This window comes from Raphanus sativus, chromosome 8 (assembly GCF_000801105.2).
Source record: "Raphanus sativus cultivar WK10039 chromosome 8, ASM80110v3, whole genome shotgun sequence".
NCBI lineage: Eukaryota > Viridiplantae > Streptophyta > Magnoliopsida > Brassicales > Brassicaceae > Raphanus > Raphanus sativus.
In genome coordinates, this window is record NC_079518.1 from 22,492,535 (window position 1) to 22,508,745 (window position 16,211).

At 32.6% G+C, this 16,211-nt stretch overlaps 3 protein-coding genes across 4 annotated transcripts; 2 read left to right on the forward strand and 1 right to left on the reverse strand.

Annotated features, from left to right (window-relative positions):
* The first annotated feature begins 976 nt into the window (after nt 1-976).
* Nucleotides 977-2,902, forward strand: LOC108819596 (tubby-like F-box protein 6). Its single transcript, XM_018592651.2, has 5 exons — nt 977-1,222; nt 1,330-1,699; nt 1,766-1,853; nt 1,932-2,064; nt 2,140-2,902. The coding sequence occupies exons 2-5, from the start codon at nt 1,367-1,369 to the stop codon at nt 2,783-2,785; spliced, it is 1,200 nt and encodes a 399-aa protein (XP_018448153.2). The 5' UTR covers nt 977-1,222; nt 1,330-1,366; the 3' UTR covers nt 2,786-2,902.
* A 5,046-nt stretch (nt 2,903-7,948) lies between these two features.
* Nucleotides 7,949-9,125, forward strand: LOC108820730 (uncharacterized). 2 transcript variants are annotated; one of them, XR_008937480.1, is made up of 3 exons: nt 7,949-8,054; nt 8,550-8,751; nt 8,846-9,125. XR_008937480.1 is itself a non-coding variant. In XM_056992068.1 (2 exons), the coding sequence occupies exons 1-2, from the start codon at nt 8,581-8,583 to the stop codon at nt 8,912-8,914; spliced, it is 240 nt and encodes a 79-aa protein (XP_056848048.1). In that variant the 5' UTR covers nt 8,550-8,580; the 3' UTR covers nt 8,915-9,125. The 2 variants fall into 2 exon arrangements, 1 of the variants encoding a protein (XP_056848048.1); XM_056992068.1 differs by lacking the exon at nt 7,949-8,054.
* Nucleotides 9,126-9,217: 92 nt separating this feature from the next.
* Nucleotides 9,218-10,015, reverse strand: LOC108820729 (uncharacterized). Its single transcript, XM_018593738.2, has 2 exons — nt 9,702-10,015; nt 9,218-9,440 (listed from the first exon to the last, which is right to left on the reverse strand). The coding sequence occupies exons 1-2, from the start codon at nt 9,902-9,904 to the stop codon at nt 9,401-9,403; spliced, it is 243 nt and encodes an 80-aa protein (XP_018449240.2). The 5' UTR covers nt 9,905-10,015; the 3' UTR covers nt 9,218-9,400.
* Nucleotides 10,016-16,211: the final 6,196 nt, after the last annotated feature.

Consider the following 16,211-nt stretch of genomic DNA (forward strand, 5'->3'; position numbering starts at 1 on the left):
ATTGTGAGAACAGGTGGCTATAAGTTTTAGTGGGGGAAAAACATATCTATAAGTGAGAGAAATAATCAGTGATTTTTCTAACCTTTTAACCCTATAACTTGAAGACTTTTGACCGAAAACTTAAGAAATGTGCAACCTAAAAATGACCCACAAACTCTTTCACTTTCTTCTCACTCCTCTAAATCTTGCATCCATTGAGCTTTAGTTCTCTCAAAAAGAACTCTACACAATTAAGCTTTTTGTTCGGTTTCTAGAGTTGTGTTTAGTGCTGATGGTTACTGCTAGTGGCGGTGATTACTTATTAGAGCTTACTCCAATCCGGAAAATGTTACAGTTGGGAGAGTGATTTTAGAGATTTTCATGAAAACTGGTCATTTTTAATTGATAAAATTTAGATTTAGGGACAAAATTTGGGGATGAGTTTAGGATTTAAAATTTAAGATTTTAAATTAAAAATAATAATTTTAAAAATTTCAGAACTTTTTTTAAAAGATTTCAAAATAAATTTTGAAAAAAGAAATTTTGAAAAAAGTTTTTTTTTTTGAAAAAGGTTTTTGAATATTGAATAAAGTCTTTTTGGAGAATAATATTATTTATTTAAATATTTATAGATAATTATATATACAGAATAATATTTTTTTTATAACACATACAGAATAATATTATAATTGTCAATTACCTCTTTAAAGAAACTTTCTTTAGTTATTTTCTACGTTCTCTTTTTTCTTTTGGTTGAAAAACACTTTTTGGATCAAATGACGCTTTTAAGTTCTTTTTGGAGATTTGCAGTAAAGTATTTTCTTGTTGGAATAACCGCGAGAAAAAAATACAAAATCTTGTGAGAAAGTAATTAACCAAAATGGAAGAAAAGTAAATAAAAAGGAGATAAAACCTATTCTGAGTAATTTACTAATTTCAATTGAAAGGAGGGAGACATGGGGGCCGCCCGCGCCTACTCTTAGTATTAATTAAAAAAAAAAAGAAAAAAAAAACGGAAACTTTCCCGTCTCCTCTCTTTCTCTCTCTCCCTTCTCCTCGAAATCATTGCAGTTTATCGTCGTCGTCGGGATTCAAAACCTAACGACGGCGACGGTTAACAACATCGGAGGAGTTGGTGGTGGCGGCGGCGGTGGCTCTATTTACTTCCAAAGAGCGTTTTTAAAATTTCTCAATTCGAGACTTTCTTCATCGTGATTCCCCCATGGATTTGTCGCTTCTCTAGGTACATACATCCCCTCTCTCTCTCTCTCTCTATCGTTTTCATCATTCAACCTTTCTCGGGGCTCTACACGATGTTATGCCCTTTTTATGATTTTATCTTTGTTGCAGGTTACAAATTAGGGTTTGATCGATTTGGTTTGTAGCAATGTCGTTGAAGAAGATAGTTCGTGAGCTTAGGGGTCGTAACAAAGCCATTGGTACTAGACGAGGAAGGTCTCACATTGCTCCAGAAGGATCTTCTTCTTCTTCTTCTCCGTCCACTGATGATTGTTTAGATCAGAGCATTTGGGTTGATTTGCCACCCGAGTTACTTCTCGACATCATCAACCGAATCGAGTCTGGTCAGACTTCGTGGCCCGGGAGGAGAGACGTCGTTGCTTGCGCCTCGGTTTGTAAGGCCTGGAGGGAGATGACCAAAGAAGTTGTTAAAGTTCCTGAGCTCTCTGGTCTGCTCACTTTTCCAGTTTCAGTAAAACAGGTCTGTGTTCTTTCTTAGAACGTGTTCTTGTAATCGTTGAAGTGATTGGTGGTTATTTTGTCTCAGCCTGGTCCTAGAGATGAGCCGATTCAGTGCTTTATCAAACGGGAGAGAGCCACTGGAATATTCCGTCTCTATCTTGGTTTAAGCCCTGGTAAGTTTTTTAACTTCTCTTAACTTTTTTTATGAATTGAAGTTTGTGAGTCATTCTTAATGTATGTATGGTTTGCAGCTCTTACTGGGGATAAGAGTAAGCTCTTGCTATCGGCTAAGAGGGTAAGGAGGGCGACTGGTGTTGAGTTTATTGTATCTTTGTCTGGACATGACTTGTCAAGAAGTAGTAGTAATTACATAGGAAAACTAAGGTACGTTATGTCTGATTTTGTCATCTTGATATCGCCATGACATTTTATAACTTCGTTTGTTGTTGTGTGGGATAGATCGAATTTTCTTGGTACTAAGTTCACGGTTTACGAAAACCAACCTCCTCCGGTTGATTCAAGAAGATCATCCAAATCCAACAAGAGATTATCACAAACGATGCGTGTGTCTCCATGGGTAACTTCATCTACTCATAGTTACAGCATTGCTTCGATCTTGTATGAGCTGAATGTCCTCAGAACCAGAGGTCCAAGAAGAATCCAATGTATCATGAACAGTGTCCCAGTGTCTTCTATTCAAGAAGGGGGACAGGTTCATACTCCCACAGAGTTGTCAAACCTAGGAAGTAAGAAGAAGAGAGGGCTGATGGATTTCTGCTCAGGGAACTTGGGAGGAGACTCCGTTGTACAGGAACCATTAGTCCTGAAAAACAAGTTACCCAGATGGCACGAGCAGCTTCAGTGTTGGTGTCTTAACTTCAAAGGACGAGTCACGGTTGCGTCAGTGAAAAACTTCCAGCTAATGGCAGCTGCTGCAGAAGCAGGGAAGGACATGAACGTACCAGAAGAGGAGCAAGAGAGAGTGATATTGCAGTTTGGGAAGATAGGGAAAGATACATTCACCATGGATTATCGTTACCCTATCTCTGCATTCCAAGCTTTTGCCATTTGTTTAAGCAGCTTCGACACAAAGCCTGTTCGATGAATGAACAAAAGGTACATATCAATGTTATGTTATCTATTTGCAGTTGTTGTGTGTTAAATGAATGTACATACTTTCCTTCTCGGAGCAAACAATCAGATATTTTCCCATTCAACTTCAGTCTTCATCCACTTAATTATGTAACTAAAATGCAATCAACATTTGGTTCAGACAAGATGTGTCTTAGTCTTTCTCTTTCTCTGGCAAACAATTCGAATTCAGAAATGTTAGAATAATCATTTCTCAAAGATTTCCACAAATATCTAAACACCTTAACCTAGGTATTGTCTTCTTTAATCAAAACAAAAAATCTAACACTAAACTATTTATTATACCAAAGAGTTATTAGTATTAGGTTTCTCTATTTTTTTTTGAAATTTTTTTTCCTCTATATTAATTTTGGAGCACTACAACGTCTTCGTGTCATCACTAAGATGATTCTTAAAATCCTTAGAGAATAAGTTGATCTATATAAATATATGTTATATTCTTTTATTAAACTAACTATCAAATTGATTAGTAGTATACAAATAAAGTTTTTCAATTATTTTTAAATAAAAGTTATAGAATTACCTAATATGATTAACATATATATGAACAATTAAGATTTTGAATCATATATATTTGATAACAATTTTCGTATTCTTTTTTTTTAAAACTTTTATGTTATTAGAAGAAATAAAACAATCACATCAAGCATATAATAAAAACTAAACTTTTTTATATGTTATATTTTGAATTTTTTAAACGATTATAAATTACTAAAAATGGTAAAAGTTACACATTGAAAATTCACTGATCAATAATTTTTTTTTTGCCAAAAAAGAACAAAAACAAGGTTGTTATCCCTTAGTATAAAACAACATAAAATGTCCAATAGTATAATATTTCTCATAATCCCAAAACTAACCCTATAGTTAATCTAATTAAACACAACTTAAAAGTTAATTTGAAATTTTTTTTAAAAGTTAATGGAAAAAAGGAAAAAAAAACATTTGAAAGGCAATAAAAAAAGAAAAGGATATAGATATGCATCATAGAGAACAAGAGTTTGTGGAAAAAATCTAAAGAAAAACTATGGAAAACTATAGATTGATGAAGAAGATGAGGGATAATCGTTCTTTTTTTTAGTTTTTTCACAAGTAAAGTCGACCATAACACGTTTTAGGAAGTTAGAATATTATTAGGAGATTTTTAGAATATTTCTTTAACTGAAATTTTATTAATTTTCGCAAAAAATAGGTATTTTTATATGTAGAAGGCTCCTTCTAAAAGTTTAAAAAATGAACTAAAATCCTGAATACACTTTCTACTTTGAGTAGACGTAAGAGTATATTTTGGAAAACACATTCTGCAAAATTTAGAATACTTTATAAAAGTAGAAGATGATTCGGAAGGAAAGCGGATACATTTACGATTAGTAGAATGTGCATTCATCTTATTTAGAAATTTAGTAAATAGTAGAATGATCGTTCTAAAAGAAGTAGATGAACGTGTTTATTTTTAAACTTGTTTTCTACTATACTATTTTTCGTAGAAGACGCATTCTACTTTTAGTAGAACTTATTTTTAAAAAAAAATTATTTATCAAGTTTTTGAACAAAACAAAATTATCAGCTTGTGAATATGAGTGTTTTATTAATTGTTTATATTTTTAATAATTTTTTTGATTCACAAAATTATTTATTTCATTAGTTTTCAGAAATAAAAAGGGTAAAAAAGAGAAAAATGACAAAATTGGTTTTATACCAAATGGACAACAACCTAGTGTTTTTGTTCTTTTTTGGCAATTTTTTACTTTAATTATATACCATATAAATTAAATAAAATTATTGTTTTGATTTATTTACCAAAAAAAAGATTGTAAAATAAACAAAAGATATTGGTTTTGATTTATGTGCTCACTCTAATGTATATACTTTTATATATACAAATTATATTTTAATTTGTGGTTTCTAAAGTATGTGGGTTTGGTTAGTTTGAGTTTTTCGGTTCAGGTAGTTCAGTTTTCGGTAAGTTCGTTTCAAAAAAAATACTACTTAATTAACACAAAATAAAGTTCGGTACTATATGTGGTTTGTTCGGTTTTTGAAAATCCTACCTATTTTTTTCTCGTAAGATATTGGTTTAATCTTGTTAAAATTTCGGATAAATTCAGTTAGTAATTCTTTTTTTTTGGCTCAGTGTGAGTTTTTTGTATTGGTATAATTCTTTTTAAGAATAAAACCGAAGTAACCGAAATTTTGGTTCTATTTGGTTCCTTTCAACATCCCAGGTCTACAAGGCTAACAACATCATGCAAAATATCTAAGAAAACCGAAGTAACCATTTGTCGAACCAAATTAAACTAAAACCGAAGTTTTTAGGACACCTACCAAATACGAACCAAATTTGTGGACAAACTAACCGAACTAACCAGAACTTTAGTTCAACTTGGTTCATTCAAAATCCCAGGCGTACCGGAAGCTAACAACATTATGCAAAATTTCCAGGAATACAAAATCTTTACTGAATTAAAATCATGATGAGGATAAGTACAAGATTTTGTACATCTTGTAATTTAGGTCAATTTTATTGTTAAATATATCAAATATGCAATTTATATAAGTTTTAAGATTATTATTATATATTGATTATTAAATATTAACTTGAGACGTTCCCTTTGGGAATGAAGGTTCGAATACAAAGTTGCGATCTTATTCTTTCTCTTCCTATTTGTTGTAATATTTGTCCTAGTCATGGTCTTCGCAACCACTTTCAAGGGAGATGAGGTTCATAAAATCAGTTTCAGCAACAACTTCAGAATCAAAAGAAGGTACTAGAGCAACAATGGGATCAGCATTAAATTCATGAGATGTGATATCAACAGACTCTTCCGTTGGAAAATATCATCAGAGCCTGATTAAAATTAAAAACAACAAAATATTAGGAAATTCGAATCTGGAAGCAAACTCGAGACTATAGAAGATATATTACATCCTTGGGGAGGCAGATCAACATCCATCGGTTGATGAGGAAGATTGTTGTTGGACATCATCATGTAAGAGATCAATCTTAGACTTATTAATAATGGAGAGAGACTACTGAATCCTGGATATATTACGCTGATAGGAGAAGGAACAAGAAACAGGTTCCTCGAATAATTATCAGATGATCTGGGGTTCTCTGTATTGAGCGGTGGAATATCATATCCTAATCTTATAGCCAATCGATCGACGAAACCACCAGATCTTGGTTCAAACTTAGGATCAGTTGATAAGTTGGTTTGAAGGGAGGTCTCCTTGATCAGATTTAGACTATTGTCGATTTTGTTATAATCACTCATATTTGTTGGAGAGAAAACCCTAAATGTTAACCAAAACAACACAAAAACCTTAGACCATCTGATAATTAACCCCCTCTGACTTTTAACTGAAAGAGTACAAAGAGATTGAATAATGATAATCAGTCTCTTTCTCTTTCGGTTTCCTATTTTCTAACTAGCCAGAGTTTTAGTTTGTCTCGATTTGAGACGAAAAAGTTTATCTCGGATCATACAAAAGGTAACATAAATTTAAAATGTAATTTTTGAATTTTTTTACATATGTGATGATAAATAGTATTTAAAAGTGTGGATATTTTAGTTATGATTTTTTTAAAACAAAATATAGATGGTAGAGTGATAAACTTAAAAGTATAGGAAGAATGACATAAGGAAATTATAGTTGCTTGTAAAAGCTAAATTTTTAATGAACCAAAGAAACCGATTATTTAATTTTTTTTGATCACTTAACTATCAACAAGAAACATATTAATTAGTATTTTTTTTTAGTTTTGTATTTGTTAATGCATACTTTATGTGATTTGTATTACTTTATTTTTGTATTTTTAATGTACATTTACAATTAATTTGGATAAAATGTATATATTTATACAAAATATGATTTATAAGTTGATGTAAAAAATTATATTTAGATTATTTTTAATTAATGTGATAATGTGTATATTTTATTTGAAAAAGACTACTTGAAATACACTAAGTTGGACCATTTTTCAAAATACACTTAATCAGAAATACTTTAATATTTGAATTTATGGTCTAGTGATTATTATTTATAGTTTAATATATAGGAAGGGTTTGGATTTATAAACTTCTATAAATAATTATTAAATATTTATAAATGATTTATTAGGATTAATTTTGTATTTTTACAATAAAGTTAACGTGCTTATATATGAAAATAATTATCATTTAAAGGTAAATTTTAAAGTAGTATCAAATCTGAGTTAAATTTATAATTCTCCCCATTTTTTTGTCATCAGCTTAAAAACACATTCAACTAGACTCTGAAAATTAAAACGGTGACTCTACATCCATGTGAATAACAAAAGATGATTGTTTCCTGACACTTCGTGGTACGCTATCCGTCCTTATATTTTGTGTTCGTGGTACATGAATGATTTCCTAGTTTATGAAGACTTCTTGTAGGACCTTGATATTGTCCAAATAACTTGCAAAAACGGGTCATTCCTCTGGTTCCAAAATCATAATTCTCCCTATTTTATAATAGTGATATATGAATTATTAATTATTAGTATACTTTTGAAAATTTGTCAAAAATAAATATTTATAAAGAAAATTTACTTTAATGGTGATATAAGATTTATTAGTTATTATCATATTACTTTTTTTTTTGTAAAAAGTATAAATTTTATAAGAAAATATACATATCATACTAAATTGAAATCATGTTATATTTTTGTTGAGAATAAATGTAGTTATACACATATGATACTTAATTTTTAAATAATGTTTAGGAGACTAAATAAATAAACAAAAAAATGTATAAAAAATAAATGAAATCATCTTATATTTTTGTCATAGTTAAACTGAAATTATACACAGAGGTAAATCACTTTTTAAATAACGTTTAGAATTTGATCAAAAAAGAATAACGTTTAGAAAACGAATAGAAACAAATAGATACTCAAAAAAAAAAAAAAAATACTGACGGCACGGCACGTGCGTGGATATACACAAGATAGCTGGTTTACCATATAATTAAATTTTGGTTCGGTTCAAATATCCGCTTTTGAATGGTAAAGTCATCACTGGGCCGGGTCATATTTTGAAAGAGTTCATGGGCTATTAAAAGAGTCCATGGGCTACCTGAAATAGCCATAGGGTTTTATACTTTTTTTTTTCTTAACCTCGTTTCCCCACCTGCGATTCTTCTCCATTTCTCCAGCGTCTTGTCAAAAATCAATCCTTGATTCCGCTTTTACCAACACTGTAAGTTGTTTCGGCTCCAATCCTTTCTCAGAATGTGCCGTCGATTCAATCTAATTTCATGCCCTGCTGCTTTCGATTTTTAGTTTCGATCTGATTCGTTCTACTTCTCGGATCTGAGACCGTTTCTATATGCAAGATATTTTAATTTGATTTCTAGCTATGATTCTTTTTTTTTTGACAAATGCTCTCTACAGTGATGCTTAGATGGTAATGTAATGAGTTGGGTAGAGTCAAGAACCCATTGTAGATGTACTCCAATTTCATCTGCGTTGGTTGATTCATAAGGACTATACAGTATTCACTTATGTAATTTAAATGCTTCGTCTGATGGATTTGTATGATTAAAATGTTCTTTAATTCATAAATGTGATTATTACTACTCTCAGTGGTAGATAAATGTGAGTACATTAGGATACCTCGTTTGTTTGGTCTCCTCCTATGTGATTTTGTATTGATTCCTGTTTTTTTTTGTTTTCTGGCTTCTGTTTTTTTCAGTTGGTGTTTTATCTTTATCTTTGAGTGAGCCATGGGGAGAAAGGCTGGAAATTTGTACATAAACCCGAAAAAGCTAGGCGGTATAGCGAAACCGTGTATGAAGGAGATGGTGTCGTTTCTCAACTGCATGGCTCTTAACAAATGCAAAGATGATAACTGCGAGAAACAGAAGAACCTCCTTAGCGTTTGTATGAACGGACATGTAAATAACTTTTTTTGCATTTTTACTTTTGTTTTCTTCTGGCTTTGCGGAAACGGTGAACCTTTTGTTTACTTAAAACTCTTTTGCTTTGTAGGCGGAGAAGTCCAAGTCGTGGGGAAACATTAACTACCATTTGCAGAGGTTAACCCGCGGAAGAAAGTAATGTGGCATATGGATCCATAGACTGATGGGTCAATTGGTAGTTATAATGGTCTTATTGATTTCTCTGTTTCTTTCCCAGTGTTTTTGGGGTACTTCATATTTATATGTTGTTGGCATCTAGAAGAAGAAGTAGAAACTTTGGACATATTGTTCACTTAAAGAGAAAGGATTTGGTCTCTTTGTTTTTGCAATAAACATGTCTTCTGAGTCAAGGCAGAGAGGGCCATGAGTGTTAATGTTCTCTAGAAACATAAACTTCATCTATGAATCACAGCAATGAGGTGTATATGCTTAAGTTTGTACAGGTTTTACATAATATTATTTAATTTTATTGATAATTACGTGTTAGTGTTAATGGAAAATTTTCTTATACAATAAGATACAAGAGAATGCAACTATATTGTTGCTTCCTCAATTCACATATTTTTTCTTGGTAAACAGTTATGCATGTTCTTAAGATAAATTTTTCTTAAGACCTCCATACGTTTCACTCTGAATCGGGAGTTTTTTCGAAATTTCCACCAATCCTTCAAAAAAGACGAGAGATATAAAATAGTTAATGATAGTACAAAAGATAACCTATAATGGTAATGAATTAGATTGACTCATGTTCTCTTTAATTCTGTGTTAACAGAGACTCAAGTTTTAAAATTAGAAACGAGATAAGAGATTATACTTAACGTCTGAAGAAAATGATACCAAAAGATTTAATTGATGACTGGGTTTTCTCCCAAAATATTTAACGTGAAAGAATAACAGAAAAAGCAAGGAAATAAGGAAAATGTTACCTGAATTTGCTCGTAGCCCAATCGGCCCATGTCCTGGCCCCTTGAGCAGCCTCTCCAGCGCTGCTTTTGAAACTCGAGGCTGCCGCCTCCGCCGCAAGAGTCACCTCATTGGCCGTCACTTTCACCGATGGCTCTTCCGCAGAAACCCTTGTCACGACCATTAACACCATAACGATTATTGCAAAGAAATTTACCTTTTCCATTTTAGTTTGCACGATTCTTTTTTCTAATTATTATTTAAAAGACTATTGTACTATTGATTACGATTTTCTTTAGATAGAATTTTGCTAGATTGAATTGTCTTGACAAAGAATGTGAATTATTTATAGGGAACACCAGAGCGATTTAAGGAGAGGAGCACAATTTTATCGTTTCTGATATTTTTAACTCGTCTAAAATTTTAGTATAAATCTTTTCAGCAAATTTGTTTTCTTAATTTGTAAACAACACACGTATTGATATAAAAAAAACATACGATGTTATTGAATAAACTAAATAGGAATTTCCCAAAATTACTTTAAATGAGATCACAATTTGAAAAACATACGTGTTATAAAATGTCTAATTAACCTAATTCCGACTGTAAATGTTAAAAATATAAAGAGATGCTTTCTTTTGAACCAAAAAAAAGAGATGTTTTCTCTTTCATATTTTATATGGAAAATCGCATAAAAACTTTGAAAATGTCATTTACTAACAGTTTAAACGTTGAAATTTTTTGACTAATATTTTTAACATTCAAAGTGATATTTGTATTATAAAAACCTCCAAATTAGAAAATGATTTACAAAACCGGTAAAGAAAATGAAGTGTAAGTTTTCTTTAAAAACTAATTATTTAAATAATAAAAAATCAGATTTTTCTAAATAATAAAAATATTAATAAAATTAAATAAACTTCCAGAATTTTTTTCCAAAAAGTTCAGAAAATAATAAATATTTACAAAATTAAATAAAAATTATAAAATAAAGAAAAATAAAAAAATAAAGAAAAATAAAAAATAAATAAGGCTAAACTAAAATATAGAAAACCAAAAAGATCATAATTTTCAAAAAGAAAATTGAAAATTCAGAAGTTCAAAATAGTTTTTTTTGTCATCTTCACTGATGATGTCGGAAGCTATAGTTAAGATACGCCAAAAACCATCATTGTTAATGGTTATGTGAAAAACCATCATTGTCATAAGTGATATATTTGGAATTATTATTGTAAATAATTATATGATATATTTTAAAAAAAATCTTCTAATCTAAAATAAAATATTTTGAATTTTAGAGTTTTTCTATTTATGAATTTTATTTAGTTTTTTCCTCTAGTTTAGTTTAATTTTATTTATTTTTATAAAATTTTAAGTTATTTTTATTTAAATTTTTAAATATTTAATTTTCATTTTAGAAATTCGGAAAATTTATTTAATTCTACGTTTTTCATTAATTTTCTGATTTTTATTTATTCTCTGAATTTTTTCTTTATTTTATGAATTAGAGAATTATTTTTGGAGAAAAACCTGAAACATTATTTTTTTACCTGTATAACCGGTCAATATTTTAATTTGGAGGTTTTTTATGATACAAATTTCAATTTGAAATTTTAAAATATTAGTGAAAAAACTTTGAGATTTAAAATGGTAGTAAGTGATACTTTGAATGTTTTTTAATGTGATCCAAATAAAGAAAACTTTTGAACCTCATCATAAAACTTTTATTGATGAAATGAATGCTTATTCTCATCTTTTTATTAACATCAACAACCACATATGATATGAGTTGTCTACTTGCAGCATTTCCAAAAACAACTTCAACACAAATATAAAGTTTTGTATAATTCAAAAGTAATTTCAGAACTTCAAAATATGAAGTTTTTATTTTCAATTATTTATAATTATCCATTTCTCAAGTTATGTACTAATTTTTATAGTTATCGTTTGAGTCCTTATAAAAAAATTGCATTTCATGCAAAACATAAAATAACATTAAAGAGAAATAGTACACAAAACACCATTACAATAAAAAAAATTAATACAAAAGGAAAAATAGAAAAGATAAAATTACATAAAACATAAAATACTACATCAACTAAACATTACAATATTACCAATATTCAGGAAAATTGACCCTACACCTTCGAAATCACTAAAAACTGTCCGTAACGATTTGACGCCGTTGGAGATTGTTGTTGTTGAATTTTTTTTGTTTATGATTCTTTTTCTTTTAAGATTGGGTAAAGTCACGACTCACGAGTAGTATTTTACTCGTGCATTTTTTAAGAGGTAGTTTTTACTTGATTTTGTATATGTAATTGAGCTATTTCATAACTCTTCTCCTTAATTGATGCACTTTCTTTTTAGAAGCTCACAATACAAAATTTCAAAAAGTTTTAACTTGTAATCTACGGATAAAAAAAATAAAAATTGACTTATCACTACAAAATAAATTGAAAGATTATATATGAAAGCATTACAGAAATGATTTTAATGAATAATTTATATTTTATTTAAATTCTATCATTTAATTTGTGTTTAGTTATTTTTATGTATTTTATGTTAGAATGTAACATTGTGTCAATTAATATTGTTTCTAATACTTTATTAGGATGTTTTGTTGTTATATAAAAGTTATATGATTATATTAACTTCTACTAGTGACAAAGACCATAGTGTAAAAAAAGAGATTCTAAAGTTAGATTGTTTTTTTTTGGACAAAAAAATTCTCAAAATTAAAATTTAAAAGTTGACCCATGGATTGACCTAACCCAAATTGACCCATTAACCCAAATGAACTGTTTATTTTTGATCCAATGGGTTAATGGATTAACAGATTAATGGGTTATCAGATGTATGGGTTAGCAGGTTTATGGGTTAACAGATTAAATGAGTCTATTGGGTTGGGTCAATTCTTAACCATTTGGTTTCATTAAAAAAATATATATATATCTCTCTTCTCATCGACATCATCTCTCTCTCTCTTCTCATCGACATCAGACGCCGATCTCTCTCTTCTCCATCTCTCGCGATCCATCTTCTTCGGCTCGATCTCTCATCTCTTCCGATTTGGGTTTCGATCTCTCTCTTCTCCGACGCCGATCTCTCTCTTCTCTTAACTCGTCTTCATCGATCCATCTCTCTCTCTCTCAGACTCTCTCATCTCCTCTCAAAGAGTCTCTCCATCGATCTCTCTCTCATCTCTCTCTCATCTCTCTCAGACCCTCTCGACGACCCACTCTCATCTCTCTCAGAGTCTCTTCACGGTGAAGGCTTTTTCCTCTCCTATATTGTCTCTGTTGTATTCTCGTGCGAAGGCGTTTGTGTTCTCGTGTATTGTTGATAGTTTAGCTGTATAACACTACTTTGTTTCACGGTTCGTTGACACTCTGAAGTAATTATATGGTTGGTGATTTTTTTAATTTTTTTCTACAGGAAGAGATAGAGATTGTTGCTCTCACTCTCTCCACCCTTTGAAGCTCTGAAGCTTATCTCCTCTGATTGTTGGTCTCAGCCTCTCTCGACGACTCACTCTCAGACCCTGTGGTAATTGTTCTTATTCACTCTCAGACTCACTTGAATTGTTTTGATTATGTGTTGATTCAAAAGGGTCTAAGGAATCTTGTTCAAGCATGATTGATACATTTATAACTCCTGGAGTTTAAGAAGTCATTGATTCTTTTGATGTTGAATTGAAATCATTGAGTAAACAAAAATGCCTCTGAAACTCTCGCTTTATGCCTAAGATAGTTCCATGGATCACTTGATTCTTTAGATGCTGTAGATAAACGTTTGGTGTGAGTGTGTATTAGATGGTATGAATTTTGATGACTTGATGGGTTTTGTTGATCATATGATGTGGAGACTTTGCTGTGTTAAATGAGTTCATCATTTCTTCTCCTTGAATTCACATCGTTATGGTCAAAAAATGGATACATAGTTGCAGCTGTTTGATGCTATTCTTTACTTTGCTGTGTTGTTTCGACATGTTCTGTGTTTTTTACTTGAAGGCTATTCTTTGACTTGGTTTTTGTGTGCATCTTATATTGAATTTCAGGTTGCTGGTCGCTGGATATGGAAAATGAAGAAGAACATCCATATACATCAACAGGTACATCTTCTAATACTGAAAAGAGAAGAAAAATGTAAGACCCAAACCTGGATCCCATGATCCAACCAGTCCGCGGCCTTACCTAATGTTTCTAAGTGCAATTCAGCCGGTTTAAGTCCAATCCTTACTTAGTCATTTTTCAATCATTTGAGATTTATACAAAAGTGAATCTATGCGGAAGTTTAAGACAAACAATCATATTATATATATGTCAAATGTGATCCATACAATGTATCCAAATCATTCAGTTGCACAATAGGCTATGATAAATCCAAATGTAAACAACAAGTACTACATCACACATCCCACATGGCCAAGGTCTTCATGGCTCCTTAGCCTTACCACGATCCCTGTCAGGACCTGAAATCAAAACCCACAACACATATGCATAAGAATCATGACCGATATCCTAGCAATATACAATCCTAAGCATGGTCCGGACACTTAGCCTATTTCTGGCCAAAAGTGACCCATCCTGATACTTGTCCAAAAACTAATTAAAATGCATGATAAATCATGATAAATCATGATTAAGAGAATGGTCCAAGCAGAATTCCCAGAACCGGCCTTGATCATATTGATCTTGGCCATGAACAGCCTAACCGGCCTCATGGTACCATCTCGAAATCAATGTTAGAAAATCATTCTATCACTTTGATAATTCATTATAAATCCCCACTAAGAGATATCAAACGCCAAATCCCAATAACTCCCACTGGAAGCATGAGATCGGACCATACATGCCCAACCAAGGCCATGGAGAGATTACTCTGATCTAACCAAGCCTTGGTGGCGTGTCCATGAGTTTAGACCCATAGATAACTTCAGAATATGATAGAGAAGAGATATATTGACAGGAAAAGAACAATAGATGCAACCATCCACTCATGGATCAAACGGCCAAACCATCCGGATGGATGATTTCAGGCGGTTTGTACTTGGTTTGCATCCAGTACCTTAGGTGTGTGTTCGGAAGCCCCCACACTCTTCTCTGCAGCCTTCTCCTTTCCTCTGGTATCCATTTCCGATCAAGTCTCCTTTGTCCACGGCTTAGAACTCACCGGAATCACCTTGCCTTCACACGGACTGCCTTTGCGGTCACACTTCTCTTTTCTCTCTTTGCTTCTGTAAAGATTTGGGCAGAGTTTCCCCTTATGTTTCTGATGATTTGTGTCGACAGAGGAGGGGTTTATTTATAGGGAAGGGGCTTGCCAACCGTCCGGACGATGTGATTGGCTCTTTGGCCAACAGACACCTTTTCGCCCAAACCGTCCCAAAACCGTCCAACCGCTTGCAACTGCTCTCCTCTTCGTTTGGGCTGATCGATCTCAAGCCCAAATGCTTGCCCAAACACTTATCTCACTTGCCAGAGCTTCCTAGACCCAACGGACGTCCACAACCATCACCCGGTCCATGATCACACTCATGGTCCGCAAAGACCGGCCAAGACTCCATCACTCAGTTCAGCTGAGTTGAGCTGAGTACTAGTTGCCTGAGCTGAGTGAGCTACTCCTCCAGCTCCAGTGAGCTGCCCAAGACTGTGTGAGCTCCCTACCAGCTCCACCTAGCTGATTGAGCTGCCTCCAGACCATATCCAGCTTCCGGATCACTCATCCAGCTATCTTTTCCTTCTTTCTTTCTTATTCTGGTCAAGTCTCAGCTTCCTGATGCACTTAACCCTTAGTTTGGACCATGATACGCTTGCCTTTAGATCTTTATGACCTGGCCAGCCCATCTCCCCGCACCATGGCCCGTCCGGATGCCTTAGTTAGAACTAGGGACATGACAAGTCTCCCCCACTTGGAAGGAACTCGTCCCCGAGTTCATACTTGATGACTCTCCAACCACATACTGACTATACCACTTAGGATACTCAGCTTTCATTCTTGCTTCTGTTTCCCAAGTGATAATGTCCTTGCCATTGAATTCCCATACTATCTTTAGCATAGGAACTGTCTTCTTTCTCATTGCCTTTTCCATCCGATCAATGATCCGAACCGGCCTTGTCTCTAAGGTGAGGTTCTTACCAAGATCTTTAGGAATTTCTAGCAAGACAATGTCCTGATCCGTTAGGCACTTTCTTAGTTGAGACACATGGAAAACATTATGGTAAGCATCCATTTCAGATGGCAAATCCAGTTTGTAAGCCACTGCCCCAACTCTTTCAAGTATCCTGAATGGACCTAAGAACCTTGGGTCTAGTTTTCTCCTTCCAGAAACTCTAGCCCTACCTTTAAAGGTAATCATCTTGAGATAGATTAGATCACCAACCTCAAACTCAAGATGTTTCCTTCTCTTATCAGCATAGCTCTTTTGGCGGTCTTGAGCTTCTTTCATTTTCTCCTTGACCATCTTGATCTTCTCTGTGGTTTCTTCCACAATCTCAGGACCTATTATGCTGCGCTCCCCCACTTGGGTC